At 46.8% G+C, this 25,689-nt stretch overlaps 3 protein-coding genes across 8 annotated transcripts in view; 1 reads left to right on the forward strand and 2 right to left on the reverse strand.

The window, feature by feature from the left end:
* The window catches only part of ABCB9 (ATP binding cassette subfamily B member 9), an 80,168-nt gene that overhangs the window by 48,221 nt on the left and 6,258 nt on the right, over window positions 1–25,689 (forward strand). Inside the window, exons 1-7 of one of the 4 annotated variants that reach the window (XM_081339181.1) lie at window positions 18,952–19,077; window positions 20,237–20,325; window positions 22,344–23,075; window positions 23,520–23,634; window positions 24,137–24,267; window positions 24,620–24,825; window positions 25,392–25,589. In XM_081339181.1, coding sequence (XP_081195307.1) covers window positions 22,457–23,075; window positions 23,520–23,634; window positions 24,137–24,267; window positions 24,620–24,825; window positions 25,392–25,589 — 1,269 coding nt within the window. In that variant the 5' untranslated portion in view covers window positions 18,952–19,077; window positions 20,237–20,325; window positions 22,344–22,456. Of the gene's footprint in view, window positions 1–18,905; window positions 19,078–20,236; window positions 20,326–22,264; window positions 23,076–23,519; window positions 23,635–24,136; window positions 24,268–24,619; window positions 24,826–25,391; window positions 25,590–25,689 lie in introns of those variants that run through there. The other 3 variants (XM_081339183.1, XM_081339182.1, XM_081339180.1) reach the window with 3 other exon arrangements.
* On the reverse strand, window positions 64–6,265 carry ARL6IP4 (ARF like GTPase 6 interacting protein 4). Of its 2 annotated transcripts, none has more exons than XM_081339218.1 (6): window positions 5,966–6,265; window positions 4,714–4,919; window positions 3,661–4,026; window positions 3,163–3,280; window positions 2,417–2,486; window positions 64–1,891 (listed from the first exon to the last, which is right to left on the reverse strand). In XM_081339218.1, the coding sequence occupies exons 2-6, from the start codon at window positions 4,907–4,909 to the stop codon at window positions 1,832–1,834; spliced, it is 810 nt and encodes a 269-aa protein (XP_081195344.1). In that variant the 5' UTR covers window positions 4,910–4,919; window positions 5,966–6,265; the 3' UTR covers window positions 64–1,831. The 2 variants fall into 2 exon arrangements, with proteins under 2 accessions (XP_081195344.1, XP_081195343.1); XM_081339217.1 differs by having other exon boundaries at window positions 4,714–4,979; window positions 5,966–6,264.
* OGFOD2 (2-oxoglutarate and iron dependent oxygenase domain containing 2) lies at window positions 6,835–10,808 on the reverse strand. 2 transcript variants are annotated; one of them, XM_081339199.1, is made up of 7 exons: window positions 10,346–10,808; window positions 10,170–10,226; window positions 9,312–9,422; window positions 8,841–8,940; window positions 8,362–8,486; window positions 7,828–8,085; window positions 6,835–7,165 (listed from the first exon to the last, which is right to left on the reverse strand). In XM_081339199.1, the coding sequence occupies exons 1-7, from the start codon at window positions 10,625–10,627 to the stop codon at window positions 6,890–6,892; spliced, it is 1,209 nt and encodes a 402-aa protein (XP_081195325.1). In that variant the 5' UTR covers window positions 10,628–10,808; the 3' UTR covers window positions 6,835–6,889. The 2 variants fall into 2 exon arrangements, with proteins under 2 accessions (XP_081195325.1, XP_081195326.1); XM_081339200.1 differs by having other exon boundaries at window positions 10,336–10,602.

A 25,689-nucleotide genomic window follows, 5' to 3' on the forward strand; every position in this document is an offset into this window, starting at 1 on the left:
GAAACACACCCACTTCTGAGCTGCATTCCTTCTCTAACTGAACAGAGGACGAAACCACTAAGGTCATTTAGAAGATTTGTTTTAATTAGTTAAATTACCTACATCAGCATCCTGTTATAAGCATTTCCAGTTGGACAGATGACACAACATTGGTCGCTTCAACCATTTCAATTTTTCCTTCAGTTTGGTACTTGCAGTTTTGAAAAGAAACAATGCATGCAAAGGATACAACCCAGCCAAAATATACACGCTTTACAATAATTTTTCTCTCCCACGCTTCTGTTTGATTTTCTTTTGGGCTGAACTCAGCGTAGGTGGCGTTTTTCCCCAAGAACGGATTAATAATTAACTGGTTGTAATGGGAATGGGGTTTACATAAGCCAGCTCAGCAGCTGCTTGATTGCCAAAGGATGCTAAGAGGTTGGCCAGCGTGTCGTCCACTGGCCTTGTGGGTCAGGGCAACCCAGACCGTACTTGTAGGGCGATTAGCCCAGGCAGGAGGAATCAGAAAGAGAGAGAGAAATCTCTTGCCCTCAAGGAAAGTTATGTACACATTGCACAAAGCGACTGCCCACGGACGAATGATTGACAAGGCTTTGAACACTCTCCAGCCAAAGGAGGAGGAGGATGGAAGGAAAAGGAGAATGAAAAGAAGAAAGATGAAGAGAAGGAGAAAGAGAAGACGAGAAGGATGGAAGGAAGAAGAAAAGGAGGGAGGGGAAAGGAGGCGGAGCATAGGAAGAGGAGAAAGAGGATGGAAGGAGAAGGAGAGAAGTTAAATTCAGCCAGTAGCAACCAACGCCAGAATTAAGCCAGCAGCCCAGGCAGAGAGCAGGTTTTGCCAGACCTTCTGCTACGAGCTTCGGAAGCGACGCCGCCATTCTTTGCCTTTATCACTGGCAGGAGCTGAAGTCAAATCACACATCGGGGCTGAGCAACTGGCAACCTTCCAGACATTCCCTGACGTCCAACCAACTGGGGAAGACCGGCTTTCTCCCGGCCCTGCCCACAGCAGGAATCCAGAATCGGCCCTCTGCAAACTCCCAAACTGGCCTTTACCCTCCCTGACTGGCTGGGAAGCCACGGCACCCTTGAAAAAGCCGAGCTCCTCCTGGCTGGAAAGAGAGGAGCTGAGGCAGCTGGAGATCCGGGCCAGGAGGCCTCGTTCCAGACCCCCCCCCCGGGAGCTCTTGCGCCTCCTTGACCAAGGGGGTGGGTGGCGGACCTGAAGGAGAGCTGCAGGCCTGCGCACTGCCCTCCCTTCTCTGGCTGGATCAGGGAGGCAAGGAGTCATCCTCCCTCCTGGTAATGAGCTGGTGCAGTGCCCCGGTCTCTGGACTGCATTGCTGGCAAGGCTGATAATTTTTCTAAGCGCCAACGGGAAGTTGTTTCTTTTGTCAGGTCATCAGATACGGACGAGGAGATCGGCAGCCTCTTTAGCCACAAGGAATCGCTCAGGAGGGGACCTTTGGCACGGGAGGGGGGGGAGCAGTCAGGGATCCCCCCCTCCACCCCAAACCACCAACAGCAGCCCTGAACTCATCCGTCTTTGCTGCTGCTTCCAACTCTCCCTTTCCCCCCCACCCCTGAAACTAAGCTCCCCTAACCTCAAGAGGATGGGAAGCTGAGAAGAGCAGTTGAAGTGACTCCTGGGAAAATCAAGGGGGCCCCTGGAGCAGAAGGGGAGGGGGAGACACCCCCCCCCACAAGGCTTGTGTGCCACGGCCTTAGAATAGATCCTGCCCTCTGGCACCCGGACATGCCTCGTTTGGGGCGAAACGTTTGCAAACAGCCAAGGAGACCATCTCTGCCGTTTCAGAAATCCATCCCGCTACTGCTGCAGCATGCCCATCCTCATCTGAAACGAAAGACCATCTCCCCGGGTGGATTGCTGCAAAAGGAGACGGGATACAGGTTAGGGGGGGGCTTGTCTTAGAAAAAGGCAAAGTCCTCTTTAGCTGCCCCCCCCCCATCCCAACCTGCCAGGATCCCCGAAGACGGAAAAATCCCAAAGGTGGATTGGTTGCCTTGAAGCTATTAGGTTTCCAGGGCTGATGAAAATAAAGGGGGGGGGTTGGATTGACGTCTGTCAATCAGCAAGGTCTCACCCCACGCTTTAGGAAGTTCTGAGGGGAGAGCGACGGTCAGGGTGTCAAAGGCAAGGGGATTTTCTTTGCTTTTCCTTGAAGACGTTTCGCTTCTCATCCAAGAAGCTTCCTCAGTTCCGACTGAAGCTCTTCTTCTTCCTTCCGCCAGAACTGAAGAAGCTTCTCGGCTGAGAAGTGAAAAGGGCTGTGAAATACGAACTTCTGAAGAAAAGCCACAGCCCGCTTTTAGTTATGAAGTCAAGGGCCCTCATCCTGTCCAAGCAGGCCAGCTGCATCCAAGCTTGTTGTGACAGCAGAAAGCCACTAACCTTGTTTATTTCTTTATGCCTTTCTTTCGTGACAATCTCCTCCAGGACCTCTCCATCACCTTTAATAAGCCTGCAAGAGAATCACCACTGAGCTCCCAAGCAACAGATCTTATCCATAAAAATGTGGAAAGCAGCTGACCCTTAAAAAGAGGTCGAGTTAACTATTGCCGCGAGGGGTTTATTCGCTTAGCAACCGTGGGGGGAAAAAAGTCGTAAAAATCAAGAACAACTTTGTGAACAAGTGCCTCTTTTGGCAGCAGAAATTCTGGTGGCAATTGTGGTCATAAGTCAAGGACTCGCCTATATGCCCTTCTACTGTGGTTGAACGCTTTCAGAAAAGCAGGAAGAAATCGATTCGTATTTAGCAAATGCTAAAGGCAACGCCCTCCTGTCAAGCAAATATTTGAGGATCCGGATGCTGCGTTTGTAATACGGAAGACTGTTCTGGGTATTAATAACGGAGATGCCAACTTCACAGATTTGCATCTTTGAGAGATGGCTTGTGCCCAGACCCTAGCAGCAAAATCAAATCAGCAGCGGGCAACCTCTTGCAGAGACAGCAAACGAGACAAAATGGGGGGGGGAACACACCCCAATGTTCAAAAAACTAAAATAATGGCATGCCATGCAAACCGCTTTCCGTTGGAAGTTGCAAATACGCCCAGGGAAAGAGGGGTTCTATGGATTTTGTGAAATTATTACACGGAAGGAACCCCCCAATTCAACCCAGCCCCACGGCTCCCTACCTCATTCGGCCTGTTTCAGGGTCGAGGACCTTCCGTATAACGCTTTGCCGGGCATCCCATTCCTCTTTGGTCATTGGCTTCATGGCCTGGATGCGGAATTTCTGTTCGTCCGTCAGGGCTGAAAGAGAAAAATGGGGGAGGCTGACAAACTCTTCAATCGTTCCCGTAATGATCGACTCTAGGAGAGGCTCTGCCTTTTACCCCACTGGGAGAGAAAGGCCCCGGGGGTTTTTTTGGTCCTCACCGGGAGGGGGGGGAAATAAATAAATCCCCTATTCATCACGAACAAGCACTGTGAGAAAGGAGGAGGTGAGGAGAAAGCAACTGACATGGAAATTCTGAAATTCCAACTGCGGTCCTAAGTCAAGGGGAACTGTTTTATGTTATTATAGCCTCTCCATTGCTCCTCCAACCTGATCTTGGGAGAATTTGTTTCCCCCCCACACACACACAAGGCTTGCTTTAGCTGAGTTTCTGTGCTATAAAGGCCAGCCTTACCAGGCCCAGAATCCGATCCAGCCTCCTTCTGCCACTGCTCCAGCGAAGGGCCGGGAGCCTCCTCCTTCTTACTTCCCTCCTCTTTCCCCCTCTCCCTCTTGGCTTTCTTCTTCTTCTTCTTCTTCTTTTTCTCTCTTCGTTTTTTCCGCTTCTTGTCTTTCCCTTTGGAAGCCTTTTTCTTCCTCGGCTTTTTCTTCTCAGATTTGGGCTTTCCGTTGTGGGACTCGTCCGAGGAGGCGCTGGAAGAGGAGGCCGATCCAGAAGAGGAGGAGGAGGAGGAGGAGGAAGAGGTGGTCTCAGAGGAGGAGGAGGAGGAGGAGCTGGCCTTCTTTGTCCTTTTCTTCTTCACTTTCTTCTTCTTTTTCACTGGAAGCCAGAATGGAACGGAAGATAAGCAGGGGCTCCAGAGGACAATCATCCCCAGCCTGGCTGGGAATTCGAGAGAGGCGGTCCCACCACCTTCATTTATTATCCTGTCACAGCAGAACCGCACATGATCATCACCAAGGGGGAGAGGAATTGATCCTCTTGGCTGCTCCTACCCAGACCCAACCTGTCATGGAGACTGTGTCCGAACGGAGTGAGCTGGGTAACTAACTACTTACAATAGTCTGGGGCTTTTCTGCAACCCTAAAAATGAGGTAATCGCTATCGACCTGCTTTTTAAAACAGTGTTTCCCAACCTCAGCCCCTTTAAGATGGGTGGACTTCAATTCCCAGAATTCCCCCCTTTTAAGGCTGCCTTAAATGGGTGCCTGCGAACAGCGAGAACTGACATTCAGCCTATTGCATCTACCCCCACTCTACCCGAGAGACCGAGCTTCCTGTTTAAAATGTTAACATCTTCAAGTTACTAGTCCTGGTGGAACTCCCGGGAAGTTTTAAAGAAGGGAAAAGCCGGCTTGGCTTACCAAGCCAAAGCCAAGGAAGACAACCACCCCCTCTGAATGGCCAAGGTTGAGGAGAGGTCCCCATCCTTCCATTTTTCAACAACGTTCATTTGGAAGCCACAACTATGCATTTGTTAAACCACAGGTGTTTTTTTTCCCTCACCATCTTTGGAAGAGGATAAACTCATTCTGAATTCCTGGGGTTCAGATTCTTTTTTGCTTGCTGGGGACCAACTCCTCCTGTCTCGGGAATCTTTGCTGTTCTTCCTCCTTTTCTTATCTTCCTCCTTGTCTCGCTGCCGGCTCCGGGAATCACTTCGACTCCTTCTGCGTTTTTTAGCTTGGCTGTGAGCCATCATGCTCTTGGTCCTGTTTCAGACAGATGAATTTTTTTTTAACATCCACAGCTGAATAACCCTCTGGAAATGCCTTATTTGTAAAAAAAATACAATATATGAAATAAAAATAAAATATGAAACTTGTAAAAAATATATATATAACAAACACCTACTCTGTTATTCATCTCCAACTAAAACTTGACTCTATTTTTTGTTAAATGGAATTCTTATCTGTAGATCTTTAATCTTTTTTTTTAAAAAAGCCATTTTTCAGTTTCACTTAATCACAGGATTAATTTGCATTTCTTTTTACAGGTGCTTTGTGGCCATGCGTTCCACAGGATAACTGTATTTTATCTGAATTGCATATAGTGTATATAAAGTATTTAGGTGGCACAACGGTTTTTTTTGCAAGTGTATGCTACAGATTACACAAGCAAAGCCCCTGTTATCGTTCTGGAAGGATAACATACATTATTTTTCCTTTAAACTGGTAAAGATTCAAAGGGAGAAGCAGACGGAAGGAAGGACAACAACTGAACTGACGCAGAAACAATAGAATCGATGTAATTTTTAATAATAATAATAATAATAATAATAATAATAATAATAATAATAATAATAATAATAATAATAATAATAATAATAATAATAATAATAATAAAGTTGGAAGGGACCTTGGAGGTCATCTAGTCCAACCCCCTGCTCAGGCAGGAAACCTTATACCATTTCCTTTAGGTTTTATTCCTCTGGAATGGTGACTTTATTCTTAAGGGAGATTGCTCCCTAATGTTCTTCCAGCTATCTGTACTCAAAATCTTTTATAGTGTATTTAATAATCTTCCTTTTCTAATCAATAAGGTGCGGGTCTTTCTGAGTCTTGAGTACTGGCCCTTTAAGAAAAGCCTCGATTTCCTAGCTGTCGTTTAACCGTTTCTGGCCAATCCGCGGGCACCTCTGCCTTTATAATCCCGCCTCCGCCAACTCGCCTGAGCGGCCGCTTGGAACGCATGCGCGCTAAGGACGAACTTGCTCCGCTTTTATGGATCCGAATTCGCCCCGTCGTCCTAGACTTACCGAGTCAGGTAAACGCCCCGCCGGTGGGGTGCAGGAGGCCCGGCACGGCGTGAGGCGCAAAACCCTCGTTAAGGCGGCTTCTCCGCACCATCCGCGGATTCGGAAAGCGAACGCAGAAGCCCCCCCCTTCGCCCCAACGGCGGCCGTTCTCTAAACTGTGACGGCGACTTCCGGTTGGTACATTCGTACATAAGTCCGGCGGGGAAATCGGAGGCTGCGCACTTTGGTTCCCACCTCGGTTAATGCATGTGAGCCGAAGAGTTTCTTGGCAGTTAAGAGATTTTATTGATTAAACGTATTGATTGTATTGATTTCTATGCCGCGCATCTCCTCTTCGCACACGGTTTTGTGGGGTTTTAATTAAAACAAGGGATTTTTTTTTATTTGTTCCCTTCCAAGATTCCTGAAGCTGTTGGCTTTCTTGTTACCGGATGTTATAAATAGGAGATTTTGCATTCCAGTTGGAGGCTGTTATAACTGAGAAGGAAAGGTAGTTATTTAAAAAAGGAAGCATTCAAAATAGGATTTTTTTAAGCTCCTGATTTAAAGAAGGGTATTTAGCTGTTATACTGGAGAGATACCAACTAAATAGGATTGATGGACGGGTGAATTTGAAGATGAAGAGACTCTAATAGAGGCTGGTGTATAAAAGCAGGGAGCACCTCACCCACCCTCACACTGATGACGTTGCCTAGTTGGGCAATGAAACGTTGCAAGAAAACGAATCTCTGAGAGCACCAAGGACTTCACAGTCCTCCTCCTCCCACACTGCCTTCTAGCACTGATGATGTTGCCTAGTTGGGCAATGAAACGTCTGCAAGGAAATAGCCAAGCACTCAGGACTGCACAGAGACTATTAAAAGTCGGATTTTGAAAATTTATTAAAATCCAGACGCAGAGTCCTCCTCTTCCTCTCTGGTTTTCTTATGTTAGCGAGCACACGTCTGTGGTCCCAGGTGGACTGTCCTCCAAAATCCTAGTGAACCCATCCCCAAATCCGTCTGCTTCAATGAGGTCAGGCTCTCTGTTGCACATGGGACAAAGCCGATTGCGGACAGCCGATGATCGCATCCAGATAATCAGGTTCCTGCGTTCGCCAGAGTCAATGGGCAGTGCCCCGTGGAGCTGCCCTCCGCGATGGAACAATCCACAGAACAGCACGTGTTCAACCTCCAGGTAATTTGGCACAGGCTTGGCATCCTTGAAAAGAGCGGACAGATCAGGTTACGAGCTGCTTCAGCAGTTGCGGTCTTCAAATCAAGGCAGCTCTCAGAAAATATTAATTTGTGCTATATCTACACCTGCAATTTACTACTACAAGCTATGGAAGTTAGTGGTTAAGGCACCCAGCTAAAATCAGGAGATGGGGGAGTTCTAGTCCTCTCGTAGACATGAAAGCTGGCTGAATGACCTTGGGCCAGTTGCTAGGAGACAGTGAGTTCTAGTGCTGCCTTAGGCATGAAAGCTGGCTGGGTGATTTTGGGACAGTCACTCTCTCTCAACCCTACCCACCTCACAGGGTTGTTGTGGGGGAAGTAGGAGAAAGAAGGAGCATTAGATACGTTTGCTGCCTTGAGTTATTTCTAATAATAATAAAGGTGAGATATAAATAAAATAATGAAAAGTTATAATCACTGTACACACAGGTGATCTACAGCTTTAATAACTCAAAAGATGGGTAAAAATAAGTTCCACCGCAGGGTAAAATCTGCTTGCATAAAGAAGGTCTCCAGCAGAGTTGAGAAAAGTTTGGCTAACTTTTGATATAAAGCCACCCAATCTCAAACCCATCGTGTGGTAGTTAGTTGCCCATAATGATGTAAAAGATTACAGTCAACTGTATGAAGTTTTAAAAGTGGCACCTGTCTAAATTCTGCGAAGTAAAGGCTGCCTTCGCTGAAGTCTTTCCCCAGGCAGACGTTGAGAGTCACTTCTGCGTTGTCGTAATGAATGTGCAGGTCCAAATCTTCACGCAGTGCGTATTTCACAACAAAAGCTTTGTGGCTGTCCAAGAAGCTCCCTCCACAGTCCGGGTAAAGCAGCGCTGTCAGCGGTTGCAAATATTTCTCTCGCAGAGGTGTAAGAAATGTTTCGTCCAGTCCAAGTTCATTCAAAAGCACCTGCCATACATGTGAATGAAAAAGAGACAGAAAATAAAAAGGGGGGGGGGGAAGATGACGAATATTCTAGCAGAAGATTTGGGTCAATTTCTTTCATGGGTTTTGTTTTTTCTAGTACGCCAAATATCAATGTAGCATCGATAACTGTTTTGTATTTAAGTGAGCCAGGATAGAATACAAATAACCCTGTTTTCTCTAATGTGAGAAAATGCATTTAACAAAACTTAATTCCCACATCATTCCACATTTTTGCCATCTACAGGATGTGAAGCTCACCCCATAGTTATTCATAGAATTGGGTCTTCCCTTAGGCAACTCGGACTGTTCAAAATGTTCGAGTTCCTCAACAAAAGCTTCGCAGAATTCCTTGGTGAATATTGGTAACCGGTAGATTCTCTTATCTGAAGTAGAGAAGAAAATAACCAGGGAAGAAATTCACTTTTTTACTGCCTATTAACGAGTAAGCATATTTTCCAGGTGATAAAATAAGTTAGTCTGGGGTTTTTATTTATTTATAGTAAAGCTTAGAAGTCTGTGGGCAGAAGGCCATAATTCAGGATTTTTAATTTATTTGCATATAACATAATAAATTTCCCCAGTTGAATGGAACTTCCATCAGCAAGGGTGAGAAAGATTCATCTGTGCATGAGAATTGGAACCTTGTCTCTGGGCCATAGGCCCAAAGAGGAGTAAGCGCAGCCTGCCAGAGGCGTAGCCTGTTTGCAGCCCATTGATAAATGAACATCTATTATTACCTGATAAAGATTCTACATGGCGCAGGAGACCTTGGAGATCAGCATTTTGGGATTTGCAGTACTTGACGGTTTCTAAAAATTCTGGATTAAAAAATGATTCCTAGCATAGCAGATAGGGATAAGGAGGGAACAAGAAAAAGATAATTGAACAGAAAAACCTTAACTTCTGATTAACTTGCCTTTCGCTTTTATCAGATTTTGGAGGTTGCTGCCAATGCTCTTAACTCTAGGGACTGGGAGCAGGTTGCAAGGCTAGGTAAATTATCCCTCTACCTCAATTGCAGATAAAGGATTTGATATTATCAACCACGTCTAGATTATGCAATTTCCTCTTTGTCAGAAACAGCTGTGAAGCCTCAGGTTAGTCTCACTTTCTTTCATAATTTGCATAACAGGAAAAGTCTCCTCCCCTTTCCCCCTGGTCCTCTGAGCATAAACAGATGTGCAAACACAAGGAAGCACATCCTTTACCTGTAAAATATATAGCTGTGGGTGCTTTGGTCTGTAATTCTGAGAGATGATTGCTTTTCTTTCTCTGGATTGATGATCCAATTCCTTTCTCCTCTGCACTTCTTTTTCAACCTGCAGCAATTCACAATCTGATTGTTTATAAACTGTTAATTAAGATACTTAAACAGATGCAAGGGAGGTTTCTGCCTTGGTTTTCTTGTTTACAGAAAAAGCGAGGGATTCATAAAATTCAAAAAGTGCTGGACCAGAAACCCGGTATCTAGTACACATAATTTTAGTACACATAAATCTGTGGGCAATGGGTGACTTTTGATCAGTCTTTCGCACCGCCCAACACCCCCTCCCCAGGAACCTTGTGCGGAAAATAAAGAGGCAAGGAAGCATTTCGTACACTGCCTTGAACTGTACAAAAAGGAGCAGGCTACCATTCAAGAATCATAACCAGTGTGCAGTTGCGTGCCATTGTGCCCACAGTAAAAGATGACAAAGGTTATCTTTCAAGCTAATATAGGGCAATAATACTATGGAATAATTCACAATTGTATGATTCCTCAAAATAATGTAATAAGACTGAAATTCCACAATGGTGTGATTCTTCCAGCTGATATATATATATGTGTGTGTCTATAGATGCACACTTAAGCTGGTGTGATTCTATCAGCTAATATAGAGCAGTAATCACTCAATAGAAATTTGGGAGTCGATTGTCGTTGTAAGTCGAGGACTGTGTGTGTGTGTGTGTGTGATTTTTTCTCTAATCAGGCTAGTGAGATTCTTCAGCTGAAAAAGGGCAAAATCAATGCAACAAAAGCCCGGAAGGGGCGACGGGTCTTCCTGCCCAGCCTCGTCCGACCAGACCTCTCGAAGGACGGCCGCGAAGTCCTCTTCGCTCCTGCAGCCGCGCTGCCTCAAGACCTGCGGAGGAAAGAACGGGGCTCAGCAGGGCGCGGACGATGGGGACTGTAGTCCAGCCCTCCCCCCCCCCCACTGCGGGCGAGGGATCCGCCGCCGCCGCCGGGCTCACCGGCCCGTACTCCCTGCGCAGCTGCTCCGGGTCGCCCTGGTAGCGCAGGTGGAGGCCGTAGCGCTCCACGAAGAGGTTGTCGGTGAGGAAACAGGCGCAGGCCAGGAAGCGACCCCGGCCCGGGCCGCACGCGACGCGCTCCATGTTGCCGCCCGGACCCGCCGGCGGACGGAACACGGTTGCCCGGGCAACGGGTCCGTCGCTCAAAGCGTCCCGGCCGCCAGCCAGCGCCAGGGAGCGTCTGCAAATTACCCAGCGGCTCCCAAAGCGAAGGAAGCCGGGTCCGGAGCATCTCTTGCAGCTCTGGAGCCCGCAGATGAGCGGAACGGCCCGGAGGAAAGAAGGGGAGCCCCTTTGGGCCGGGGCTAAGCCAGTTTCGCGGCCCCAAGGGAGCAACCCATCGGGTTGTTTTTTTTGTTTTTTTTGCAAGTCAGCCTGGGAAAATCTGCAGCTTTATTGCTAGCAAGAAGGCAGTTGCCATTGCTTTTTTTCTTCTTCTTCCTAACAGGGCTCCTTTGCTCATAAGCAAGAAGGCTGGCTTTCTCAATAGGGTCTTTTGCATACTGATGTGGGGAGAAAGGACAACAGTGCAACTGAAATGCATTGGTCCAGTTGGGCAAGTGTCTGGCTGCCCGGGGCCGGAGGGGCTTTCTTCTGAGAAACTGTCTTTTTTTGTCCAGGAATTGCAGGGGAATCCAACTCTACTCACCTTAAAGTTGCCAACTTGGGGAGAAAAAAAACATTGGTTTGCTTCAATCTGGGTTGAGGATTAAGCCCCAGTTACCTGGGTTGACCCACCAACTGTGGCTTATAAGCCACTGGCAGTGACTACCTCCAAGATGCTAAGCCAAAAATCAGTTGCGACTTATGGGTGAATCCAGGTTGTAGTCTGCTAGCAGTTTTTCTTTTGTGCATCTCCCCAAAACAGTGAGATAAACAATGGCTGCTCAGCCAAGGGAGAAAAATCCATCTGAATCCTGGAATAGATGGGTGGAAGGGAAGATAATTTGGAGCATTTCAGTCGGGCAGAAGAGGGGGACGAGGGAGCAAATCCCCACTCTGCACATGGCCTAGAGTTGTGCAAAATAATACCGAGACCCTCCCCGTGAGTTCAGGGAAAGAGCAAAAAGCTTCCCTCTCTGAACTGAACTGGTTTTCCTCGGTGGGCTGAGCAGGCATATTTCTGGAGGCTGCAGGTATAACAGAGTAATAGAATTGGAAGGGACCTTTGAGGTCTTCTAGTCTAACCCACTGCTGAACTGCTTTGTTATAGCATTTCAGACAAATGGTTGTCCAATCTCTTCTTTAAAAACCTCCAGTATTGAAGCGCCAACAGCTTCTGAAGGCAAACCGTCCCATGTTCTAGCGGTCAGCTGTATGAACTGACACTTTTAATTCATACTCTTAACTGTTCTGTCAACTATGTCAAATGTCAACTCCCCCCCAACCTCCGTGCCCCAAAGTAGGTACCAGATGTACCCAGAGCATCCCATCCTGATGCAAACAGCGGGAAAGAGCCCTCCCTGGCAGCTTTGCAAAGCAAGGGGCACTTGCGCATCATCCCTTAAGCGAAAGCAAAACCAGCAGTGCACAGCTGCAGTTCCTGGATAAAAGGACGGCGCTTCCCAGCTGCAGCCCAGCGGTCTCCAGCCCCTGGCCTGCGAAGCCAGGCCCTTGCCCGGCTGGACTCTTCTTTGCAACATGGATTCTGCCTTGCAAGTGGCCGAGGAGGAGGAGGAGGAGGAGGAGGAGGAGGAGGTGGTCGGCGAAGGCTCCTGCAGCCCCACCAGCAAGTTTGAGGATATTTTCCGCCTCCTCTCCGAAGGCTGCTTCCCGGCCAGCTTCTGCTCCATCAAACGGAAGAATCTGAAACGCTACGCCCAGAAGTTCATTGTGGAAGGTGAAAAGTGGGGGGGGGGGAGAGGAGAGGATGGGTTTTTTTGGGGGGGGAGGGAGGCAAGTCTGCAGCTGCAGCAGCCCGAGGCTGGCAAGTTGGCATCGGGACATGGACAGGGTTGGGGAGGGGAGATTAGCTTGATTGGCAGCAGGGAAAGATGGGGGAGGGGGAGGGTGCAGAAAAAACCAAAGCTGCTTCTGCATCCTTTCCACCAAGAGATCTTGCAGGCTTTAGACTGATTGGAGATGCTTTGGGTTTTAATCCTAATTTAAGAAATTGGCAGGGTGGCATCACAGAGCAAGTAAGTCATTCCAAGCAAGGTGCTTTTTTTGGTTAAAGATGTTAGGTTCAGTAAATTTAAAACTGAATCTCCTCCCATCCCCCTTTTCCTTCTTCTTCTCCTTCCATCCTCCTCCTTTTCCTTCACCTTCTTCCTCTTTTCTTTCACCTTCCATCCTCCTCCTCCTGCTCCTCCCCCCTTTTCTCCTTCCTCTTCTCCTCCTCCTTCCATCCTTCTTCTCTTTCTCCTTCCCTCTTCTTCCTCTCCTCCTCTTCCTTCCATCCTTCTCCTCCTCCTCCTTCCCTCTTTCAATCCCATCATCCTTGGTCCTTTGGTCCTGCCAGTTGGATCAGCAGCATTTCAAGGACATCTTGAGGAAGGATTTAATGCACACACACACATCCCCAAAAAAACATTGAAAGGGACCGAGAGGGGAGATTGACACGTGCAGAAATACAGGTGCACCTTGCATTAGAAATGGTAAACTACCATGGCGCCCATTTTTCCCAGCCTCTTTTTCCATCTCGTTGTATTTTTTTCCTTGTTCCTTTTCCCTTGTGCAGGCGGTTGCCTCTATTATGTGGGCCCCAAAAAGGAAGAAAAGCGGGAAGTGGTGGTTGACCTCGAACGGCGAAGGCAGGTCTTCTTGGAAAGCCACTTCACGGAGCTGGGGAATCATCTGGGGCAGAAGAAGACGGTCCACCGGATTCAGAGCCGATACTATTGGCTGGGTATTGTCAAGGATGTGGTAGACTGGGTAAATGTTTGGGGGCGGGGAGGAATTGCTCGTTTTAGGCAGAGAAAATGATTGCTTGGAGCATTGGGATTCATTCCCAGAGATCCAAAGGAAGGGATTATTTGCAATGATAGAGGTAGTCCTTGACTTACGACCACAATCTTTCCAGCCACGGTTCTTAAGTGAATTTCTCTGGAGGTTAAGCAAATGATGTGCTCATTAACCAAATCCAGCTTCCCCATTGACTTTGGGGTCAAAAGCTGGCTGGGAAGTTTGCAAGCGGCGGTCATGTGACCCTGGAGGTCGCAAATGGTGACCCCAAGACCCTGCAACTGTCATAAATACACGCCAGTTGCCAACCGCCCAGATTTTGGTCACACCATGGGGATGCTGCAGCGGTCCTTAAGCGCAAGGACTGGTTATATAAGTCACCTTTCCCAGAGCCCTTGTCATTTCAAACGGGTCACTAAGCAAGTGGCTTCGTCTTTTTTTTTTTGTCTGCCCATCTTCCTCCAGATCAAGCTGTGTGAAACCTGCCAGAACGCAGAGCATAGCAAGAGCCTCACCAAAAAAATCCGGCCGGTTAAAGTGGAACTGCCTTGGGAGGTTGTAGGGCTGGATGTTTATGGTACGTGCATAGCTTATTCCAATTTGTATGGCTCTTTTTTTCCTTCCTAGTGTTTTCCCACAAGTGCAGGATTTGGGGTTGTTTTTTTTCCCCAGACGAAACAAGTGTGGATCCATTTAGTTGCAATAGAAATTGATCGACTGGCGTGTCACCTGAGCATGCCTCTGTGGGCTGACTGGCCCAAACTCGTCCTGCTGGCTGTAAAGCCTAAGGCGCGACTAGAACCATCTCCAGATGATTGACGCAAGGTCATCCAGGTGGCAATTGTGCCTAAGGCTTGACTAGAACTTACCATCTCCTAGTGCAGGGGTAAGCAACCTCGGCTCTTTTATGACTCGTGGACTTCAACTCCAGGAATTCTGGAAGTTGAAGTCCATGAGTCATAAAAGAGCCGAGGTGCCTACCCCTGTCCTAGTGATTTCCCCAAGGCCATCCAGGTGCTTTCATGCCTAGGGTGGACTAGAACTCACCATTTCCTGTTAAATTGGCCCAAAAGTCACCTAACCTACTTTCATGCCCAGGGCAAAACTCACCCTCTCCTAATGATTGACCCCGACTGCTTTCATGCCTAAGACGAGACTAGAACTCACAGCCTCCTCCTTTCTAGACTTCTTTTAAACAAGTGCTAGTTTTTATTTGGCAACCCGATCAGCTTCTCCTCCTCCTCCTCCTCCTCCATCTTGCTGCTGAGTCCCCTTTTCTCCAGCGTAACTACCTCATTTTATCTTGCACACCTTCACCTAAATCTCAGTGAGGTCCCCTCAACAACTGACTCTCTTTGGCATGTTTTCCAGGCCCATTCCCGGAGTCCAGACAAGGCCACAGTCACATCCTTGCCGTGACGGATTATTATACGAAGTGGGTGGAGGCTCTCCCTTTGCTGAAGAGAGATGCTTTTTCGGTGGCCAAAGGCTTGGCTTCCTTGTATTACAGGTGGGCCGATCTCTTCTGCTATTGTGGGATTTAAGGTGGTCGCTGCAGATAGGGCCAACCCCTAAAACTAGGAATTTGTAGCTACAGCAAAAAGTGGATTGGGAGGGCACGTTGTCTTACCAGATGCCCTGCTCCACGCCTTTCGTGGACATGGCAATATAATCTCAGCCTACAAATCTACTTATGAGTATTCCTCGTGTGATTTCTTCAACAGGTTTGGGGCATCCAGGAATATCTTATGCAACCTGAGCTGGGGCTTCTGCGAAGAGGTGAGTCAGAATTTTCATCCCCTGGAGCAGTGTCTCCCAACTTCAGGAACTTTTTAAGATGTGTGGACTTCAACGTCCAGAATTCCCCAGTTAAGTCACGCTGGCTGCAGAATTCTGGGAGCTGAAATCCACACATCTTAAGCTCGCCATGCTGGCTGGGGAATTCTGGGAGTTGAAGTCCACACATCTTAAAGTTGGGGAATTCTGGGCACTGAAGTCCACACGCTTAAAGTTTTGTGGTTGAGAAACATTGCCCTAGGGCAGGGGTAGGCAACCTTGGCTCTTTTATGACTCGTGGATGTCAACTCCCAGAATTCCTGAGCCAGCCATGCTGAGGGGAAAGGGAGAGGTTTCCAAGCTGAGCCATGCTGGCTCAGGAATTCTGGGAATTGATGTTCATGAGTCATAAAAGAGCCAAGATTGCCTACCCCTGCCCTAGGGCCTAGAGGCTGGGCTCCTGTTTCCGGCTAAGCAGCAGTATGTGCCTCCATGCTTCCTTTGGGAAACTTACCATCAAGCTATTGAAAGATCTATTTTTAATCGTGTTGGCTTCTACATATATTCTGCACAGTTGCTTTTTCTCCTCCGTGGGCAGGGCCTAAGCAGTCTGTGCAAAAAAAGGGAGAAAACTCCGTAGCTGTTTCTAACTTCAACTATTGGCACCTTTGGAGTCCGGAGGCCCAAAGTTTCATGCAGTTATGCATTTTCAGGTGGTCAAACTCTTATTAGAGAGGTGGAACATTACTCAAAGCCTCACCCCGGCCAGCTGCACGAACCTGGACTGCCGCACCAATGACCTGCTGAAGTCCTCCATTTACAACGTTGTGAACGAGAAGCCGGATGGGTGGGATGAGGCCCTGGAGCCGCTTCTGTTTGAGCTCCGCACGTCCGGCAGCCCCATGACCAAACACTCTCCTTTCTTCCTCCTCTACAACAGATACGCCTGCTTGTCCTCCGAGGTAAAGGAGAGCAAATTCAGGGGGTTGTGTGGCTTGAAAAGGGGTGCGTGTGTGCGTGTATGTGTTGAGCCACACCACATCATCACCAGCAAGGATCCTCCTTGATTTCTCCAAGGTGGCAAACGAACTTGGGGAGGTCAAAGCCAGCATCCTTCAGAAGGGATTGGCAAATGCAAATTCGGCCTTTGCGGTTGGTGACTTGGCAGTAGCCCCCCTCATCTGAAATGGTGGAGGTTTTCCTGCCTGTGTAACACCTCTGGGGATTCTCTTTTAACAGCTACCTTAAAACAATGCTGTAAAATCGGCTCCGGTCATGTCATTGCTTCGACGTACGACTGTAAGAACTTAACGCCTATCAACCCGATCCCAATTACAGTCGTAAGTCGAGGACTGTCTTCCGCTGATAATATCCTTCTCTGTAGGAATATCGGAGGAAGTTCCGTGTGTTTTTAAGCATGAGGCCGTCTTCCCGACCTGGCAAGAGAAAACCCCTTTTTTTCTCTTATTCTCCTTTGCAGGTAATCGCCAACGTGACGGCTACTTACAAAGGGGAGCCGAAAAGCCTCAAGAGAAAAGGGAAACCGCTGCCCTCTCTCACCTACAAAATGGAGGGCGGCCTTTTGGGGAGAAATGGGGAGCCCCCCCTGAAAAAATTGAAAAGGAGCCAGTTTGTCTCGTTCCAGATCGAGACGGTCTTGAGGCCGGAGCAGAGCTTATCAAGCGTGAAGAAAACAGGATGATGGATCAAGAGATTGTGCCTGCTGTAGGCATTCACTCCGCTCGTGTACATATCCATGCGTAACAGGTAGTCCTTGACTTACAGCCATCCTGTTTAGTGACCGTTTGAAGTTACAACGGCACTGGGGAAAAAAGGGACTTATCCTTTTCCACGCTTTTGACTCATGCAGCATCCCCGCGGCCACCTGGTCAAAATTCAGACGCTTGGCAACTGACTCGTATTTATGACCGTGTCTCGGGTCTCTCTTGTGACCTTCTGACGAGCAAAGAAGCCAGGTTCACATAACAACTGTGGTCCTAACTTAACAACCGCAGTGATTCACATAACAATTGTGGCAAGAAAGGTCATAAAGCGGAGCCGTTTTGGTCGTAAGTCGAGGACCCCCTGTATCTAATAAGACCAACAGAGACATATAGATATATAAGAGATGGGAGCAACATGGTTTAATTGAAATTCTCCCCTTTGTGGAAGAGTCCTGCATAAAGGCTCTAAATTTTGCGGGTCGCATGGGGATTTTTAAAATTTATTTTAATTAACAAGTGTTGGGTGGGGTCAGAGTGATGGGTCTGCTCAGCCCTGTGCAGGCTTTATTATGATTATCCAGTTTATTTGCTGTCCATCTCGCAGTTTGAAGTGACTCTGAGCAGCGAAGCCATCAAAGTTGTGCAAAGGATTTCTTGAAAATGAAAGAAAGGATGTGAAAAAGTTTGTCTTAGGTTTCTTAATGGAAATTCTGAGAAGGCAGCAGGCCATTTGTGATTTGAGGTGTCTATTTTTTGCAAGCCCCGTGCACTGTATTAATGGAGGAAGGGTCACTGATAGCCACAAGCAATATCAGAGGGGTTAATTCCTTTCTCCAGCTAATCACAAAGATGGCTGCATCTTCGTTTTATCCTTAGAGGAATGTGGGCGACAGGACTGCAATGCCAACACTATGCTAGCCTGAACACAAAGTCTGGGCACTGGGGTGATGTGTGTATCTTCGCATTTGTGTGTGCAAAAGAGGCAGATCGACCAACACGCAGGCTGATGAGCTAAACAGTGGGGTTGGGTCCAAATTGCCTCTCTGAATGTGTAAATAATCATGTAATAAATGTAGGCTGATGCACTGAAGCAGCTTGCTTGTCCAAGTGTCTGACCCAAGTTCTCTGCGTGAAGTGCTCCCACCTAAGTCAAAATAGCTCCAAGCAGCTGGAACGGCTTTGTAAAAATAGTTGTGAGTCCTGGCCTGCACAAATCCAGTTCCGTGCCCATACCTGGGGCCTTGAGTGTGTGTGTGTGAAGAGTCCCATCTCCTGGTTGGGGCTTACCGCCTGTGGTGGTGACATCCTCTTCAGCTGCTGTGTATTTGAAGTTTTATATTTATGATGGCAATTTGCTTTGAATTTGTTTTACAATTGCTCGCCACCCAGAGTGCCTTGCTCATATGGTAGGCGCACTGAAGGAAGGAAGGAAGGAAGGAAGGAAGGAAGGAAGGAAGGAAGGAAGGAAGGAAGGAAGGAATTTTCCCTCACTCCCTTCCTACCATCTATTGGCCCTCTGGATTTGGGCACGGAGGCCAAAGGAGCCCCGCTTCCCACAGTCTATGAAACTCACTGCCACAAGGTAAGTCAGCTGTGAGGATGCAAGGACCTCGCTGGAGGGCTGAAGAGGACAGCAGCTCACAAAGAGTAACTTCAGTAGTTTGGAAGGCAGCCCTTGGAGGCTGCCATGCAACACAGACACACACCTGCACACCGCTGGCTTGGAAAACCGCCTTTTCCTGCACTTCTGCTCCTGGCCCCATCACGCATTATGGGTTTTGCAATCCATGCAAAGCCCTGGGAAGGGCCAGGCTGCACCCACCAGCCCTGCTTGTCTTCCTTCCCCTCCCGAGGAAGCGGATGCTTTTTGCTTTTTCCCCCGCGGGATGAGAGAGAGAGAGGGAGTTGCGTTATTTATTTATTTATTTTTGTTTCCTCCGCTTCTCCCTCTGGCAAAGGGAGGAGCACCTTCAGCATCTTTCTCCAGCTGCAAAGGCAGGCAGGTAGGCAGGCAGGCGTGGGCGGGGCCTCGCGAGGAGGCGGGATCCACCGGAGACCCCGCCCCTTCCGACCTTGTCCCGGGCGCCGCTCAGCCTCCGCCGGCAAAGATTAGCGCGTCTGCAGGTAAAGAGGGTTGGGAAGGGGTGGGGTAGGGGGGTTTGCATGCACACGTGCACCCGCAGACCCGTGCAGGCTGGCTTCCCTCTCTGGAAGGATGCAGAGAGGCAGCTGAGGCTTTCCACGCCTTTTTTTTAATTTAACCCAACCCTGCGGGAAGGTGAGTCTTTCTCCTCTCTGCAAAACACCTGTCCATTTAATTTAATTTTTCCCCCCTTTCTTCCATGCTCGGTTTGCCTGATGCAGACGCCAGGCGGGGCAAATCCTTGCTTGCAAAGGCAGACAAGCCTTTGGGAATCGCCCCGCATTTGAAGCCCCGGGGTTTGCAGAAAGAGAAATTCAGACCCTTAACTGGGATCTGCCCACCTTTTCTTGCTGGCTTGCTTGATGTTGGCCAATCCTTTGCTGCCCCCAAGCTGTGGCTGCAGATACTGGTCCTGATGGGAGCTGCTGGACAGTCCCTGGCGTTGGCTGGGCCTACCTTGCAGGGATCTCCGGAGGATTTAAAGAAAAAGAAAACAAAAAAGATTTGGGAGGCATTAGAGGCACCCAGCAGCTCTCCCACCCATCTTGCCAGTCTCCAGAATTATCCTGAATTTTGCAAAGGAGACCTGTGGGTAAAAAAAAAAAATTCTTTTCTATTCGGGTTAGCTTTTGATGTGGAAAGAATGCAACTCAAAGCCGAATGAGATGAAGGCAAGTCTTGACTAGAAGGGAGGTTGGGAATGGGGGCTTTTGAGGGATCCAAGGATATATATTTTTTTTTGGTCCTGCCGTTTCACCAAAATGACTGAGTCACACCGGGAAATAAATTGAGATCTGGGTAACTTCCTTTGCAGCCTGTTTCGTCCTCGTCTTTCGTCCGCTGCAGCAGATTGATCAGGCTGAGCCAGTCAGCCTGGATGCTTTATCAGGAAATTAGGAAGCTTGCCTTCCCTGTTTTGATCAAACAAATCTCTCCCTTCCCATCAAAGTCAATCTCTCCCTTTCATTTAAGGGCAGATGCAACATCTCCACTGCGGAACTCTCCGACAACTGCCTGGCAAAGGAATAAAAACATTAAAATGTTTTATTTTTTGGCAAGGAGCGTATTTTTAGGTCAAAGCAAGGCAAGGTATGACATAAGGTCAATAAATTAGATTTTACTGTGCTAGCGGAAAGTTAATTTTTGCACTGCTTTTTCCTCCTCTTTAAATGACTTGGCAGATTCTGGCAAGGAGCTTTGGGGTTTATTATGCCATTAAGCACATTTAATTGGGTTGCAATGAAACTTCCCCAAATTATGTTTCGATGAGTTCCCTTTTTTGTCCCCCGTTCAGGATTTCGGAGCCTTTACACAGAATCTTTTCTTGGCCCTGAAGTTGTAAATGATGATCAAAGTTGAGCCAATGTTTCTGCAGACGATAAGGTAGGGGAAAAGGACAAAGGAAATATAAAAAGATAGGCCAGCAATTTTATAGAGTGTTTTTTTTAAAAAAAAGAATTTATCTTTATCTTTTAGGCTCAATTTGGAATGTCTCCATTCTGGTTTGTTTGGTATAAGTATAAAAATCTGAGCATCTCCAATGGTTTTTCCCTGATTGGGGAGTTTTTCACCCCGTTATCTGAATTAAATACAGGGTAAGATTTATAGGCCATTGCAGTTTTAAATGTGGACATTTTCAGATTGGCTTTTGATCTGGGAAGGATGCAACTAAAATCCAAACCAGATGAAGGCAAGTTTGAGAGGGGGGTTGAAAAATCCCTTATAAAACCTGGATGCTTTTAAATCCATTTATTTATAGCATCTGTTAAAGCAATGTGCTCGCTCTCTCTCTCTCTCTCTCTCTCTCTCTCTCTCTCTCTCTCTCTCTCTCTCGTTTCCAAAGCTTGTGTTTAACCTCGAAAGATTAAAACCAAAGAGGTTTTTTAATTGTCCTTCCTGTTCAATTCTTTCTGCTTCCTACCCCTTCCAGAAGGGCCCATCATCCTTAGCCATGGCGGATAGGGTCTGGAGTCCTTTTTGAGAGTCCCAATCCTCCCAGCTTAATGTGATTCCATCCTCTGGATCATCTGGTACTTTTCCTGAAGGCTTCGGATTAAATAAATAGGAATATACACAGGTTCATTCAGGGATTTGGTTTAGATTTGAATGAAAGGCGGAACAATTTAAAAAAAAAACAGACCAGAAGGATCAACTTTCCCTGTTTCCATGGCAACAGCCAAGCGGCCTAGCAGTCCTTGGTTACAGGGACCACCCATCCTTTATTATTAAGGGCAGTCCTTTATTTCACAAAGCTGATTTATTTTTCCCAAAACCATATTTTTTTGTTTTGGATTTTTCTTTGTCGTGTGAAGTTATGAAGATAAATAATTAGCATTTTTTGGTCCTTATGCACAGACTTTTGGATTTGTCTGCTTTTCTAGGTTTGTCCTTTATTTTTATTTTTCCAAGAAAATACAGTCATTGAATTGCTGGTCTTCCTTAAAAATCCTCATCTTTATTTATCTAAAGAGATGATGAGAGGTGAGGTCTGTCCCTGGATGCTTGTTTAAAATTGAAAGCAACGAACAGTTGAGGAATATTCATTGTTTTAAACCATCAGCTTGTCGTAAGGTTAATTCAGTTGGTTGTTCCAGTTACTGTTTCGTACGGCCATGTAGCCTAATTTGCAAAAATAGTTTATTATGGTTTATTCCAGAAAATATCAATAATAAAATCCTGTTTATCTCCATAGACCAGCATAAGAGGGTGGGGTGCAGCCATGAAAAAGAAGAATAAAGGGGAAAGAGAGAGAGAGAACTCAAACATCTAAAAATGATGCTTAAAAGCTAGAAGGTATAAAAGATATATTAAAAAGGGAGAATTTAAAAGAAGTGGTAGGAAGATCAGGTGAGACTAGAGCAGGGGTAGGCAACCTCGGCTCTTTTATGACTCATGGACTTCAACTCCCAGGAATTCTGGGAGTTGAAGTCCATGAGTCATAAAAGAGCCGAGGTTGCCTACCCCTGGACTAGAGAAACAAACAAAAGTTTCTGGAAGATTATACAGTTAGTCCTCTACTTACGATCAGAATTATGGTTGTAAGTTGTGCTGATCATTAAGTGAGTCATCAGGTGATTGTGCCTGATTTTATAAAGTGGTTGCTAAGCAAATGTGGCCATTCAGCAAACCCATTGCACCCAATGAGTGGTTCAACTGGTTTGGAAGTAGCTCTGGGGAAGTCTGCTGTAACTCTGAATGGTCGTAAGTCGGGGACTGCCTGTACCAAGTTACACGGTGAATTTGGTGAATTTGATCTAGATGAAGCCAGCCACGGTTCGGTGCCCAGCTATCTCTTCCTTTTTCCTTGGTTGTGCAAAGCAAGCCCAGCAACTGCAACTTAGCTAAATCACAATTAAGAAGTCATGTGTGAATACGCTGTCCTGTTCTCTCTTCTCTTGTAGGAAAGACTGAGCAGTGATGTTGGCGTTAACCCTGGCCTAGGAGCTTCGTGTTTCTCCCTTCCCTTCTGTTTTATGATTCCTATCTCTCTACCTCATTCTGGAACCAGTTTAAAATGCGTGCTTGGACAGCTGTGGCCAGCACCCTCACCTTCATAGGGACGGATGTGACGTTGACCACCCTGTTGTACGAACACAACCGCCACAGCAGGACCATCCTTCAGGACCTCAAGCACTTCAACATCTTTGACTCCATGCTGGATATTTGGGGCTCTTGCCTGTATCGCAGTTGCCTGCTCTTGGGGGCCTCCATTGGGGTGGCCAAAAACACCAGTTATGGTCCCAAACGGTTGAAAGGGTCCCGGATCTTTATCATCTTGGTCTGTTTGGCGATTGGGATTTATGCCCTGGTCAAGTTGCTTCTTTATTCTGAAGTGAGAAAGACCATCAAGGATCCTTGGTTTTGGGGTTTGTTCACCTGGACCTACATCTCGCTGGTGGCCACTTTCTCCTTCTGGCAGCTGCTCTCCTCTGTGACCCCTGCCAGGGATACCTTGGGGATTAATTCAGAATCCAGGGCCGAAGCAGAAGACGTTGGAGACCCCAGTTCTCCTGGGGTTCGGGGAAAGAAAGAGGAGGCCTCAGCTGCCACCATTTGTAAACTCCTGTCCTACACCAAGCCAGATATTCACTTCCTTGTGGTGGCCTTTTTCTTCCTCTTACTAGCTGCTTTAGGTGAATAATTTCGGTATAAAAATAGAACAACTTGAACACTCCTAATTACCTTTGTGTTTGTGTTTGAAAGGCTAATGACCCTGTGGTTTTGTGACATTAGGGGTGGTGTAGCTGTTGGTTAAAATAAAGTTTACTGAATGTTTGATGGTTTTCTGGGAAAGATCAATATCAAACGGGAAGTTAATGTAACCTAGAATAATTGAAATTGGTTTATTCAAAGTGTGGACCCTTTGGTCATTCTTAATCTCCAGATGAGTTGAGTGGCCACTTCTCTTGTGATCTGCAACATCTGGTAGATCATAGCTTGTTCATCTCTACTTAGCACCATCAACTAATTCCCAACTTTTTCAAATCTTTTGGGACTTGGGAAAGAAAGTGCTCTGAAGTTGACCGCCAAATCCTTCTGCTTTTCACTTTTATTCTGATTTTTTTGCTTCTCAACAGGAGAGACCTTCCTTCCATACTACACTGGCCAGGCCATTGATGGGATAGTCATCCAGAAGTCCATGGACCAGTTTTCCAAGGCAGTGGTGATCATGGCGTTTCTAGCCATAGGAAGGTAGCTTCATTAGACCATTGGTGTGTTTACTGTCTTACAGTCTGAAGGTTGGAATGTATGGTTGTTGTGTGATGGATCTTGCAATGGTTCCAGGCTGTCATGTAGATTATCTCTTACAGGGGAACCTCCAAGAAATTGCAAGTTCTGGAATTGGGGAAAGAACATAAGTTAAAATGAGTGGGATTGTGTGCAATAATCTTTTCTGCTCTTTCCATGGTGTGTGTGTGTGTGTGTGTGTGTGTGTCTGGGAAACCTTGCAGGGAGGGAAAGGTATCTTGTGACTAGTCCAGGCTGGGAGAAGTTCTGAAATTCCTCAAACTGAATGCTCTCTTGGTTTTAAAATTACATTTGAGTGTAATGTTGGGAGCAAAATCTGAGTTGAATCTTACAAGTGTTTCTCTCAAGCATTTCTTTCTTGATAGCATACAGGTAATCCTGGGCTTAGGGGGTGTTGTGTTGTTGGTCTCTTGTCAGTCCTATAACATCTCTTATCTGCAATCAGCTCATTTACCGCAGGTATCCGAGGCGGCCTCTTCACCCTGGTGTTTGCTAGATTGAATATTAGGCTCCGTAACAGACTGTTTCGATCGCTAGTGGTGCAGGAAATGAGTTTTTTTGACGAAAATCTGACTGGTGAGTTTCTCTACATTTTGGGTCAGGAGTGGGGATCCCCTGACCCTGCAAATGTTGGTCAAGTACAGTATCACTAATCAGGCTGTTGGGAATTGTAGTTCAGGGGAATCTGTAGGCTGGTATATTGAACACCTTTAGTCTAGACCAGTGTTTCTTAATCTTGGCAACTTTGAGACATGTGGACTTCAACTCCCAGAATTCCCCAGAGCTTAAAAGTTTCTGAAGCTTGAGAAGATTGACTTCGTTGAAAAATCAGAGTGCTAATACTTCTTCAGTGCCATTTTCTATAGATTGTATTCTCTTGTGATGTTTTCTTTTCCGTCGATCCTTTGTCTTCTGTCCTCTTTTGCAGGTGACATCATTTCCCGACTGACATCCGACACAACCATTGTGAGCGATCTTGTCTCCCAGAACATCAACATCTTTTTGCGCAACCTGGTCAAAGCCACCGGGGTTATTGTTTTCATGTTTAGCCTCTCGTGGCAGCTCTCCTTGGTGACCTTCATGGGCTTCCCTATAATCATGCTGATGTCAGATTTTTATGGGAAATACTATAAGGTTAGTTTTATGGAAGTCTTAGAATATTCCTTTAATCATTGGCAACGTTTGGGGGAAGAACTCTTAAACCGTGTGTTGCTAGTTATGGTCTGGTCAATGATCACATATTGTTCAAATGCTTTCAGGCTAATGTTGAATTTTGGTCAGGCTCCCCAAACTATGAAAGATGCTCAGAGTTGCTTCTAAGCAGTTTCCGTTAATGTCCCTCACCTGCAGACAGAATCTTGCCAAACTAAAGGAACTACTTGCATAGCTAAAGATAGATTCTGAGAACTTCTAGGGAGGTGTCAACTCTCTTCCTCCCAATCAAACTCTAAACTTTGCTGTCTCTTGCTCCTCTGGAATGCAGCCCCTCCTTTCTTGGAATCCAGACAATGTTCCACCCCAGTTTTCTTCTCAAAGCCACATCTGGCCCTGGATACTGACTGAAACATACATGCACATAGCTGTATTTCTATTTGGCATCTGGAACGCCATGTGAGCTCCCAGATTTGAGGGCAGCTTGGAGTACTGTTGAAGTAGGACGTTTTTAGCGGTGACTCTTCTTCTTTCTATTTACCAAGTAGAAGCTCTCTAAAGAAGTCCAGAACGCGTTGGCCAAGGCGAACAACACCGCCGAAGAAACCATCTCCGCCATGAGGACAGTCCGAAGCTTTGCCAACGAGGAGGCCGAGGCTGACGTCTATTGGGAGAAATTGCAGCAAGTCTACAAACTTAACAAAAAAGAAGCGATGGCTTACACCTACTACGTGTGGTCAAATGGAGTAGGTTGAAATGTGTCCTCCTCTCTTCTATTCTCTCTTCAACAGAAATAACTAAGAGGGCTTTATTATTATTATTATTATTATTAGTAGTAGTAGTAGT

This window comes from Vipera berus (assembly GCF_964194415.1).
Source record: "Vipera berus genome assembly, chromosome: 14".
Taxonomy (NCBI): Eukaryota; Metazoa; Chordata; class Lepidosauria; order Squamata; family Viperidae; genus Vipera; species Vipera berus.

Coding starts and splice junctions, on each gene's coding strand:
- ARL6IP4 (XM_081339218.1), bottom strand. CDS start 4,909: ATGATGGCTCACAGCCAAGCTAAAAAACGCAGAAGGAGTCGAAGTGAT. Junction 2,487..3,162: donor CCTGAAACAGGCCGAATGAG/GTAGGGAGCCGT, acceptor ATTCTCTTGCAG/GCTTATTAAAGGTGATGGAG. Junction 1,892..2,416: donor GGCATAAAGAAATAAACAAG/GTTAGTGGCTTT, acceptor CTCCTTTTGCAG/CAATCCACCCGGGGAGATGG.
- OGFOD2 (XM_081339199.1), bottom strand. CDS start 10,627: ATGCTCCGGACCCGGCTTCCTTCGCTTTGGGAGCCGCTGGGTAATTTG. Junction 10,227..10,345: donor CCGGAGCAGCTGCGCAGGGA/GTACGGGCCGGT, acceptor TTTCCTCCGCAG/GTCTTGAGGCAGCGCGGCTG. Junction 8,487..8,840: donor CCATGTAGAATCTTTATCAG/GTAATAATAGAT, acceptor TCTCTACTTCAG/ATAAGAGAATCTACCGGTTA.